An 11,629-nucleotide genomic window follows, 5' to 3' on the forward strand; every position below is an offset into this window, starting at 1 on the left:
ACACACCTACAAAGAAAAAAAATGCAAATTTCATGGAAACCTCAGCTGTGAAACAAATGGAAAGAAAAAAAGCTACTCAAACTAGCAGATGTAAACATTTTTGTTTTGAAAACTGCCTTCATAACAAGTGTTTGAGTCTCTATTTAAAAAAAAAATTTTAAAACCCAAACAAGTAAGAATTTCCACAGTGCAAATTCAAAAGTGACCTAAAAGACCACTTTATTTGTACTCTGTATTCAACCAGGCAAGCAAATAACCATTACCTCACTTCTTGGTCCAGCAATAGAAGAGGACAGGGCATCTTCAAGGTCTTCAGGAAGCACAGAAATATTTTCCCTGAACAAGATAGTGAGAAGTCCACTTTTTTTGGCAAAGAAGATGGGAAGGCTATTACAGGAACCTGCTCCTAAAATACTATCTCCTAAAATAAAAAGAGGGGGAAAAAACCAAGCACATAATTACCACTTTATTTTATGGCCAAAACATAAGACCTCATTTACAATTATTGACTTTTATCATTAATCAAGCAAGAGTAATTGATAACTGCGCCTGACTTAGAAAAACTGTGGAATTATTTGCTACTCTAGATGTAGACTTCCAGATACTGCAAGTGTTAAAAAAAAAAAAAAAAAAAAAGAAGAAAAGAGAGAAACAAAGAAAAAAAATCCAGATTCAGTTAATTCAAATTCTACATAAGGATCGATGTTCCTGTTGTACTTGAAAACACCTTTGAAGGTCATGGATGACATACTTAGAGACACCTGGCACTAAGTTTACTTCAAGGGAAAAATCAATCCACAGTGAATGTTAGGAAAGAGAAAAAGCAAAGAAAAGGCCCGACAAGCAAAACCCCCCATCCTTTCATTTAACAAGAAAAGGGATCTGCTTCATTTTCATTTCAAACACTGTAGAGCAACAATACTGGGTGTCACATCAGCATTTCCCCATACACCCACGAGACATTCCCAACTCGAAACATTTAATAAAGGAGCACAAGTATGACACTGCTCTCTGCGATAGCTAAATACTGTAAAAATATTGAATTAAGAGGTACCAACAAAATGTGATTTCCCTCCACAGCAAGTTACCTTGTATGCCAAATATGATTTTTTCCTGTGGTAATGAAATTCTGCCAGTTCCAGTGGAACAAGCAAACACTTCATCTTCCTTGTAAAGGTAAGCAGCGTGGCTGAAGTAATCTGGGACTACCAGGCAGCACAACACTTCATCTTCTGACTGAAAGGGTTGAATACAAACAATATCACATATGTAATCAATCCCTTAAATATTTAAACTTTTAAACGCTAATCCATGAAGCCTGAACTTGTTTTAATTTTTAACAATGAGGTATGGATGTAACTTATAACCTAAAAAAACAAACAAAATCACTTTGAATTTGCCCTAAAATTTTAGATCCTGTGTTTTTTTCCCCTTCCATATGCATTATATTCTTGCTAATTTCACATGGAGACATAAATAAACAGATCAATTATTCAACAGTTTTCACATTCTTCTTCCACCTTTGAGCTTTAAGATGCCATTACAGGCAGTGGGGAGAGAGGGAAGAGTGGAAGATGTTTACCAAAGCAATCTAATCCCCAGGTTTATGCTTCCAGAAGACACAGCACAGACAATGTACTCCACACACAACCAATGTCTCCTCCCCTCCCAGCAAGCTAGCTGCCTAGCAACGACCAAAAACAGATCCTGTAATTCCTTGTCCCACAACAAGAGTCTCAGAGTTTGAGATCTGTTCTAAATGGATTACAAGAGCATATTATAAAATCACTCTGTAAAACTTTTTTCAAAGACAGCAAAAAAATTGAAATAAATCAGATTACACTTATTTTTGAGGGTTTCATCTTACAACTTAAAATGCAAAGCATAAACTTTTATATACAGCTAGTATTAAACATTAAGAGATGCTGGTACACATTTTCCTCAGAGTATTACAAATACATACTTCCAAGGGAAACTGATTTTCGTTTAGACAAAAACCTGACACAGAACATAATCTTAAGTCAGTATCAGAACCTCCATTAGCATACCTGAAAACATGGATTATATTGTGTGACCTCCACAACAACATCATCAGACATCTGACAGCCTTTATCTTCTACTGTTATCAGAGTGTAGTAGACAAGACATGGACGATCTCCAGGATGCCATGCTGCAGCAAGTATGACCAGTCCATCACTATTCAACAACAGATATCACACCACTGAGAGATGATTATCACATATTTTATTTGCTCAAAAATTATTACTCAAAAAAAAAAAGTTTTCTAACTACAATCTCAACTAGATATTGTTCAATCTTGTATTCTTTTAGAAAGAAAAACTACACTATTTGTTCTTCCAAATTACTTTATTAACAGTATTCATATTGCAGTACAAAACTGAACCAAGGCAGTTGTAATTTCATGTAATTAAGTCAAATGCAACAAATACTAAATTGTCTGCACCTGCTGGAACAAGTTACAGTTGCTTATTTTTTATCTTTCTAAAAATCAAGACAAAACAAATACAAAATCCTGATAAAATGACACTAAAAAAAGTAAAGAGAATTTATATATTAGGTAAAGGATTTGTAATGCTAAAAAGATGATAGCATTAAATATAGGATAACCTAACTACCTAATATAAGGTGCTTATTTAATCAACAGTTCCACTTGAGTAAAATTAAACTACAAGTACTTACATGAAGTTTTTGCAGGAAAACAGAATGGATTTATCTCATTAATGAAAGTCTTACCAGATCAAGTGTACTTCCTTACCGATTCTGTTGCAAATCCATGTATTGTATATTTACTCCTCCTTTAATATCTTCATAGTTACTTTCAGATCCCTAAAAATAAAGAAATACATCTCATCTGTTGTGTAACTGTATATAAACAGGCTATCAATTAAAACAAACACACTAACCCTTTCCAGTTGAGCTGGCTCTTACCCAAATTGCATCTGTAATATGTTCTTTCAAGATCCTGTTGATATCCCAGCTGAAAATGTAACGTTCTGATGAATCATCAATCTCCCATTTGTTTAGATTTGAACTTGTTAGCATGTAAAAGCTTGATCTCTCTCTATCCCAAAGAACACTGGAAATCTGCATTTGAAAAATGAAAAAGCTAAAAAGTTAGAGGAAAGCCTGATTATTTGGATAGAATAATCTAAACCACCCTCTGTCCACAAAAAGAGTCCTTCCCTTGGGCAATCCACAAAAGTTGCACTCAAGATGAGCATTATGATAACTTCCAAGAGGAGTCTTATTTTATAGATAAAAGAACATCTACACTACAAATATTTCTTGTACTTCCTGCCATCTTCTGTGGCGTTCATTGACAAAACTCAAGCCAATCATCAACCCTCAGCAGTGCTAAGTCAGAAAAGAATTACAGGCTGGTTTCTTCAATGAGGCTATCACTAGAAAGGGGCAGGACATGCAACCATTGCATATTCCCCAGGAAAGACTACTATTTCAAAGTTGCCTTTTATTCAGAGCTAAAGACTAAGCCAGCATTTGCCTTCACAAAACATACAAATTTATTTGGTTTCTGTTGTTGTTTCAAATTTCAAAGAAATATAAGTAACATAAATGAACTGAGCAAGTCGTGGTTTTTGTCATCACACATCCTTACACATTTTTTTTCCTTTCTTAGACACAAGCTAGAAATTACAAAGAGAAATTAAAGAAGATGAATGCTTCTCAAGCTTACCACAGCATCATTTCCAGGAGACAATATACCCAGAAAAGAAGAAACCTTTCTACCAATTCCAGAAAACATGCCCTGCCCCTGTGGCAGGGCATGTTGATGAATCTTGCCAGAACTATCAGGTATCAATCGGACTAGTTGACCTCTGGAAGATGATAAAATAAAGCTTCCCCCCTAACAAAAAGAGAAAGCAACTACATTTAAAAAAGCAACTACATTAAAAAAAAAATCACATTCAAGAAAACTCTACTGTCAGCTAAAATTCTTTATAACAGCTCATACGGGTAAATACTGAACAAGACACAAGGCATCCTTAGAAAATGACAAACTTCTCATGGCTACTTGGCACTGGCAGAGACTCATTTTCTTAGCTTTATGTGACATTTTTATCCATGAAGCTCAATTTCAGTTAAACAACAGAACTAAACTCTCACATAATCCTTGGGATCTAATGACAAAAAATAGTGTTACCTTTGCCATATTTATTGCAGATTTAAGACTAATAAAATTGAGCACACTTTCCCATCTTTAGATTAGGAACAAAACCAGTATTTTAACATAAATCATACTGTTTTACCTTTACTGCTGTGAGGAAACTGCACAGAGAGCCTCCAAAGTCTGTGAAAGTGTCTGTATAGGATCCTTCATGTGCAAGATTGGGCCAGTAGCGCACAGAACCTTCACTGGTAACAACCATTATTGCCAGAGACTTGAAGTGAAAAGGTAATTAAGAGAACAGGCAAAATTATGATGATGATGATAATAATATTAAATCAGACTGCAGCTTTAACTTAAACAAGTTGTTTTACACATCAAGATTGTGTATGACAAAGACAAGAAAGTAGCAAATACACATGGATGCACACTGATAAACCTTGAACTGAGTCACAAAAACATTCTGCAGCAAAACTTAATTTGTGCAGGGTATGTTACATACATTTATTTTCCTAATCAACATTTTCTACTAGTTTTTGCTCCTGATAATTCAGGATCTGGTGCTGAAATGCAAACAAAACTTACAGTTGTAAAGGGCCTGTGGAGAATAGTTCAGATGCCAAGAGTGAAAAACTACTATGAAAGACTTCAAATGCAGAGTATAATTTAGCAAAGAATCTGCTCTAATGTCTTTAAAAGAAATATCAAATCACAAGGCAGCTCTTCTTTTCAAAGGCATAGGCCTACAGTGTAACTCAGGGAATCACAGATACCAAATTAAAAGTGTGAACCAAGAGAATGTTCAGGTAGAGATTTAGAAAAAAACATTGTACTTAATCTAGTGGTTGTCAAAAAAAAAAGTAAAAAATCACAAAACAGTAGAAGAACTGTAGATGGGAGTTGTTATAGAGCTCCTTGGAGTTTTCGAACCAATTTTTTACTAGACACTGACTTTCAGTTCACAAGTTAAACACTTATGAAATTAAAAAATACAATAAATAAAGTATTAGAGTTAGGTGTATTACTTCCTCTTAAAATAAGTCAGAACATTTCAGGTTTCATGAGATAATCCCAAAATACTAAGACTGTATGTTATCATCTGGAAGAGTAACACAACAACAAATCAAAAGAAAAGATCATACTACATATTCTGTGCTGCAGCTTACTTCCAAGGACAGCTTCTTAGCCAGTTTTATCAGAGCATCACATATATTAACTGAAATCTAAGCTAAAAATGAGATGCTCTTTTCATGAATTATGGTAAACAGGCACATTAACACACTTTCAGAACAAAACCGATCTTTGAACTTCACACCCTCTAATACAGTAACTCAGGAAAAAAACCACTTAGGAGACCAATCAAGACAGATTAAGTCTGTCCTTCCAGTTTCAGCTTTCTTACCAAGACCAGCTGAGGGAGGGTGCTGGGGTTTGCCTCTCATCTAAGGATACTGGGAATTAATCCACTGAACAACATTTTCAGCCAGCAATTAAACTGCACTTGGTCAGACCCCATTTTTGATTGCCCTGCTGTTTGTTAACACAACACCTCTTAGTTTACTGCATTTTTGTTTGCTATGAAAGCATGTCAAGTAATCCTTAGAAAAACTATTATTTAATCTGATCCTGTAAGATGCACACGGTGCAATTTAAAAGGATTAGCAGAAGTTTATTTCAAAGGTATTTACTGCCAGCTATCAATCCTGACCTTTTGAATAGATAGCATACCACCAAATGTTTTCAAATACTTTGAATACATCCTTTTGACAAAAAAGGATATATTCAAAGTTATTCTTAAGGTGCTTTTAAACACTAAAATTTAAGATTTGGTCACCTGAAGAGAAGGTGCTTCACCTGAAGAATTGAGACAAGATATAGCTGCTAAACTAGAACTCCATTGGAAGTCACTGGGTGGCAGCTGCAATTCCTTGCACAGAGATAACTGAAAGAAAGAAAGAGATGTCATAATAAATATGAGACTGGAAAAACTTATTCCTCTGCCACAAAATCTTTAGATGTTTTGACACTGCTAAAAACTACATTTCAACTAATCCAGACACTGTGTAAGGGAACAAAAAAAAAGTCACAAAATAATTTCAACAAGGTTGTAACAAACAGCTATAAAACATCTTCAAATTTTCAAATATCACTGGTTTTCTTTAGTTATTTCTGATTGTTTCTCACAACACTATAATATTGGATTATTTCTATTGGAGATTATTTGACCATTCTTTAACACAATATTAAAAAAAATTAAATTAGAAATGGTTGAGAGAACTTATTAACTACTAACAGGGTAGAGAAGGGAAACACACCCCACTCCCCTACACCCTTGAAGTTAAACAACCAGAAAAATTGTAATCCCTTGAGAAATCTCTTCAAGTGCCAGAATGTGTACACCTGACACTCCTCTGTAAGTGCAGGACCTATATAATGAACATACCTTGTCTTGATTGAAAGAAAACTGATTTTGTAACTCTGATTTTGTTTTTCTCCGACTATCACTGAAATGATGCTGAAAGAAATACTGTCCAGAGAGGATACAAAAATTCTTGACCTAAGAAATCTAGGTGAAACGTATGTTCAGTAACCTCCGAAATTAACCATGTTTTTGGGGTTTGTTGCAACTTGAACATATCAACCAGATTTCAATTATCAAAATAAACTTTGCCAAGACTATCTAACCTAAGAGCTACACCCATTAAAATATGAAGAATTAACCTTAGTGCCAAGGTGACAAAACAGAAGAGAGGAATATAAAAATTATAAGCTCTCTCAAAAGCCTGAGTTTCAGTTACTGTTGTTAACATGACTTCATATCAATCCTGCTACTTTTGAGGAAAAACACACAAACTCCAACTGAAAAAAAAACCCCAACCCCATAATTGCGTTACCAGTTGAAATAGCATAAAATACAGACTTTCCATCTTGACCCTTCAGTTACCTTAGCTACTGCAGACTGACCAATCTTCCAAATAATCAGCCTCTCCTTATGAACTAGCCAGGCCCATCCACTTTCATCCACTTGAACGCTCAGCTGGTCATCAGCTACATAAAAAAGTAACTTCTTTAAAGCATTCAGATGTTTAAAACACTGCAGAGCAACATTTAAACCAATAAACTTTCATTCTTAAATGAAAATAAATATTTTCTATTAAATTAGTTTCCATGTTAGAATGTCCATCTATTTGATTAACATATCAAATTACTACATCTTGTTTAAAAATCCATTTGATAAACCCTCAACCTTTGAGAACGAAATGACAACCCCAAAACCCATTTCCTTGTATTTAGAGCAGATTTTAAGAGCTTTGTAAATCGCGCAACAATTTTAACATTATTTTTCAGAAATTTATTGGGTTCCTCTTATATCTACTATAAAGGAAAAACTTATGCACAGAGAAAAAACTGTTTAGGAGACCAATTTCTTGAACTCAGGGAATGGTTTGTATCACTAGGGCTTTTGGAAGAGATAACAAATGGGAATTGAAATAAAGAAAAATATTAAGCATCCACTCTAGGACACAGCAAAATCAAAACAAGTAAAAAAGGTAAGGAAGAACCAGTAAGTAAAAGTTACCAAAAACCTACTATTGGCTTTTCTTGTACCCTTGGTTTTATACAATAAATTGCATAAGCAGCACCTGAAGGGTATTTTCATGCATTCACACCCACATGGGCATTATTATAATTATTGTTACATATACAACCAGGTTGGATTCAAAGCAAGGCACAGACATTTTAGCTTCCCCTATAAAATCAGCATTTCAATGGCATCAACAACACATTAAGAATTCTCTCACCTGTCAAGTTTCATGGAGAAAAATAACATCAATTCTTACCATCAGCCTTCTTCAGGGCTTCCATAACCTTAACAGGCAGAGAGGACCCAAAGGCCTTAACATCATAGTTAATAGTCTCAGTTGCTGTAGGAAGCTGGATAATTCTGGTAGGAGTCGCTCTTAAACAAAACAAAAAGTTACAGTCAACTTTTTATTGCTTATTCATCAGTTTCAGCAGACATTTACTTCACAAGTATCTATTTAGAAACAGATTTATGTAAAATAAACATGCTTTCTCTGGGAACACCACCTAAAGCAAAAATTTGGTGGCTTCCTTACAAGTTCCTAGCTGTCATCAAATTCTTCATTTTTAAAGAACTGACTTTGAATACGCATTACTCCACCAGCAACAAACTCACCGTTCAACCTCTCTACACTCTGGTTATCTACAGAATGAAGACATTCACAATATCAGAAGAAGCTCAGCAGAAGCTCTTCCCTGACTGCAAGGACTAGTTCCATCCCTAGCTCTGGCACTGCTGGGCAGCACACGCTGTGCAACACTTTGAACAGCCATGGCAGCTTGGACCCAACAGCACTTCTACCACCCTTAGCTTGCTGCGGAGACTGCACTGACTACCATTTATAAAAGCTTCATTGTATCTTTCTCCACCTTCTGACTCTGGAACAGCACAGGTCTGTGTTGTCCTCTGGACACAGTGAGGTGGGCAAATTTATCTGCTTTTACAAGTTAATGCCCTCTTTTTATGTCTCCTCACAAGTGAATTGATGCCTCACACCTCCCTGTGTGAAATGGCAGAAGTTGATATATAGCTAGTAGACATTCCTGGCACCCTGAAAAAATTATTATGCAGACTTAAAGTAAAAGTTCTCCAAAACTGAACACTGGCAATCCTCTTTATCTTAACTGTACGACAAGTATCTTCTCCTGAGAGAAGAAATTATGAAGCCTGAAACTGGTCTGGGGCTCATGCTGTACCTCAGGGAGAAGACGGGGGAAGAAGCTGGGGAGAGACGCGGGTGTGAAATGCCTGAACTTTACTATTTTAGCTTATTTTTAAACACAGAAGTTCTTATAATTTTCATATCTCATAATTGTATCACACGGGGGTATATTTGAGGAACTCGCGCATTTAAAACCTAGTATGAGGTATTCACACCGCTGGACACGGAGCACCGTGTATGTGCAGCTTTAATGTACAGTACTGTGATATAACCCAGGCTGGCTCGAGCAGCTAACAGCGAGGCCGGGTCTGAGGCGAGGGGCAGACTCACCGCGCCGAGAGGGAGCCGCTCTTCCGCGCCACCGGCGAGAACAGCACCGGGGAGGCGGCTGCCGCCACCACGGGCAGGCCCTTCTTGCCGCTCGGCCGGGAGAGAGGGCTGGGCGCGGCGCTGCCCAGGGTCCTGCGGGCCGAGCCGCCCGGGGTGCGCGGGGAGGCGGGAGCCGATGGGAACATGGCTGTGGGTGCGGGAGCGGCACCGGCACCGCGCTGCCGCCGGGCGCCCGCGGAGCGCGTCACCGCGGGGCGGGGCCGCGCGGGAACCGCCGGCAGCCGAGCACGGCCGAGAGGCGCCGAGCGCGGCCGAGCGCGGCCGAGCGCGGCCGGCAGGCGCCGAGCGGGGCCGAGCGCGGCCGGCAGGCGCCTAGCGGGGCCGAGCAGGAGCCGAGCGGGGCCGAGCAGGCGCCGAGCGGGGCCGAGCGCGGCCGGCAGGCGCCGAGCGGGGCCGAGCAGGAGCCGAGCGGGGCCGGCAGGCGCCGAGCGGGGCCGAGCGGGGCCGGCAGGCGCCGAGCGGGGCCGAGCGGGGCCGAGCAGGAGCCGAGCGGAGCCGAGCGCGGCCGGCAGGCGCCGAGCGCGGCCGGCAGGCGCCGAGCGGGGCCGAGCAGGAGCCGAGCGGGGCCGAGCGGGGCCGGCAGGCGCCGAGCGGGGCCGAGCGGGGCCGAGCAGGAGCCGAGCGGAGCCGAGCGCGGCCGGCAGGCGCCGAGCGGGGCCGAGCAGGAGCCGAGCGGGGCCGAGCGCGGCCGGCAGGAGCCGAGCGGGGCCGAGCGGGTCCGAGAGGCCGCAGGGCCGGCCCTGAGGGCGGAATGGCGGCCCGGGCTCCTCCCCCGCGCTGCCCGCCCTCAGCCGAGCTAAACACGGGCCTCACTCACCGGCCCTGAAGCTCCGTTCTTCGGGGCGCTCCCAGAGCATTCACAAGGGTGGGCTTGGGTACCATTCCCCGCCGAGTTCACGCGATTAGCTTGCACTAACCATCTGAATATGACCAAAAAGCAGCTGTTCAAAGACTATTTGGAAAGACGTATTTTCCAGCCTTATCTTTAAAATAGCCTGTGCATACCTGTGTTTGTCCCCACATTTCTAATTAAGTAAATAAATAAATACAGAAAACCATTTTCCATACAGACCTTGGCACGTTTCACATCTACGCTAAATAACAACCATGCACGACAGCTATTCTGTGGTATAAAAATAGATTTTAGCCTTCAAGGGGAACTAAATGCTCAATGGCATCAGTTAGCATTAAAAAGCTTTCAGAAGGTAAGTATGTACCACACTTGGGGAAGAAGTTGAGTTGAATGTATAGTATTAACAAAGCAAATCAGTTAAGATAAAATTAACTAAAAATAGAATATTTTTAAAAATTGCATAACTTTTCAAAACCATGGTTTTTGATAATAGATTCAGGGCTGTTAGACTTTCTATGTGGATTATGGTCCTCTATGACTGAACCCAAATGGTGACATTCAAATTATTTGAAAAACTGAAGGCTCCTTTTCACAGCTTGTTCCTAAAATATTTGAAACGATGCAGCATGAGAATTATGTTTTGCTGATTGAACCCTATCTATACGCAGCTACACTTCCTCAGGGAATTAGTCGGCTTCCTTTGGCTGTCTCAGCCCTGCAAGAGCTCCATCTTTACAAGATACAATTCAACATTCAAATCTAATTTTCTGCACAAAAATAGTTTGTACGGATACCAGTTAGAGACTTAACCACTTCTTGACTGTCCCATAAATATCCAAAAAAGTCTTCTAAACAATGTAACTGTTATGACATACATTTACCTTTTCGTGGACTAGAGCTTTTGTGTAGCTTTTCACACTTCTCTGTCAGCTGCACTACCTGCCAGGACAACTAATGAACAAAAGACATGAAACACTCATTCAGTTCAGCTGGAAGGAATTCCTGTAACCTGTGTAAATACAGGAATAAATGGGCTCATTGGATCTCAAATAAGGAGAAATCACATGAGTGAGGATTAAAGCTGCAAACCCCTCTAAATACATTAATAGTCAACAATGAAATTAAACATTGGGTCGGGAGTATTTTTTGCATAACTTTAGTACAACATATGCTTCTAGGAAAATTTTATCTGAAGATACAATCACATCTGGATGTAATTTTATTTTCATTCTCTAATAGTTTCACTGTATTCCACAAGGTGCCACTCATGGGACAAACATTTTAAGCTTGCCCAACACTAGGTATTTCAGCTATTGTGAATCAGGTCTTCCAGCATGGATGAGTTTTAATGTGACCTGGGAAGTTTCTAGCTTTGTAAAATCTTGTGGGGTTTTGCATCTTCAGAAATTCTATTGAAAGACTCTTCAATCAGAAACATGAAGCAAACTCTTCACTCTCAAACATATCCCCCTGCAGTTATTCAAATTAATG

General features: G+C 39.5%; 1 protein-coding gene across 3 annotated transcripts in view; it reads right to left on the bottom strand.

Moving 5' to 3' along the window:
• The window catches only part of NUP133 (nucleoporin 133), a 30,081-nt gene extending 20,610 nt beyond the window's left edge, over positions 1–9,471 (bottom strand). Inside the window, exons 1-11 of one of the 3 annotated variants that reach the window (XM_021527133.4) lie at positions 9,226–9,471; positions 7,990–8,108; positions 7,092–7,195; positions 5,982–6,089; positions 4,290–4,421; positions 3,716–3,886; positions 2,950–3,105; positions 2,777–2,847; positions 2,049–2,196; positions 1,089–1,236; positions 264–421 (exon numbers count right to left, since the gene is read on the bottom strand). In XM_021527133.4, coding sequence (XP_021382808.3) covers positions 264–421; positions 1,089–1,236; positions 2,049–2,196; positions 2,777–2,847; positions 2,950–3,105; positions 3,716–3,886; positions 4,290–4,421; positions 5,982–6,089; positions 7,092–7,195; positions 7,990–8,108; positions 9,226–9,410 — 1,500 coding nt within the window. In that variant the 5' untranslated portion in view covers positions 9,411–9,471. Of the gene's footprint in view, positions 1–263; positions 422–1,088; positions 1,237–2,048; positions 2,197–2,776; positions 2,848–2,949; positions 3,106–3,715; positions 3,887–4,289; positions 4,422–5,981; positions 6,090–7,091; positions 7,196–7,950; positions 8,109–9,225 lie in introns of all 3 variants that reach the window. The other 2 variants (XM_085575432.1, XM_021527136.4) reach the window with 2 other exon arrangements.
• Between the last annotated feature and the right edge of the window lie 2,158 nt (positions 9,472–11,629).

This window comes from Lonchura striata, chromosome 3 (genome assembly GCF_050655825.1).
Source record: "Lonchura striata isolate lonStrDom1 chromosome 3, ASM5065582v1, whole genome shotgun sequence".
Taxonomy (NCBI): Eukaryota; Metazoa; Chordata; class Aves; order Passeriformes; family Estrildidae; genus Lonchura; species Lonchura striata.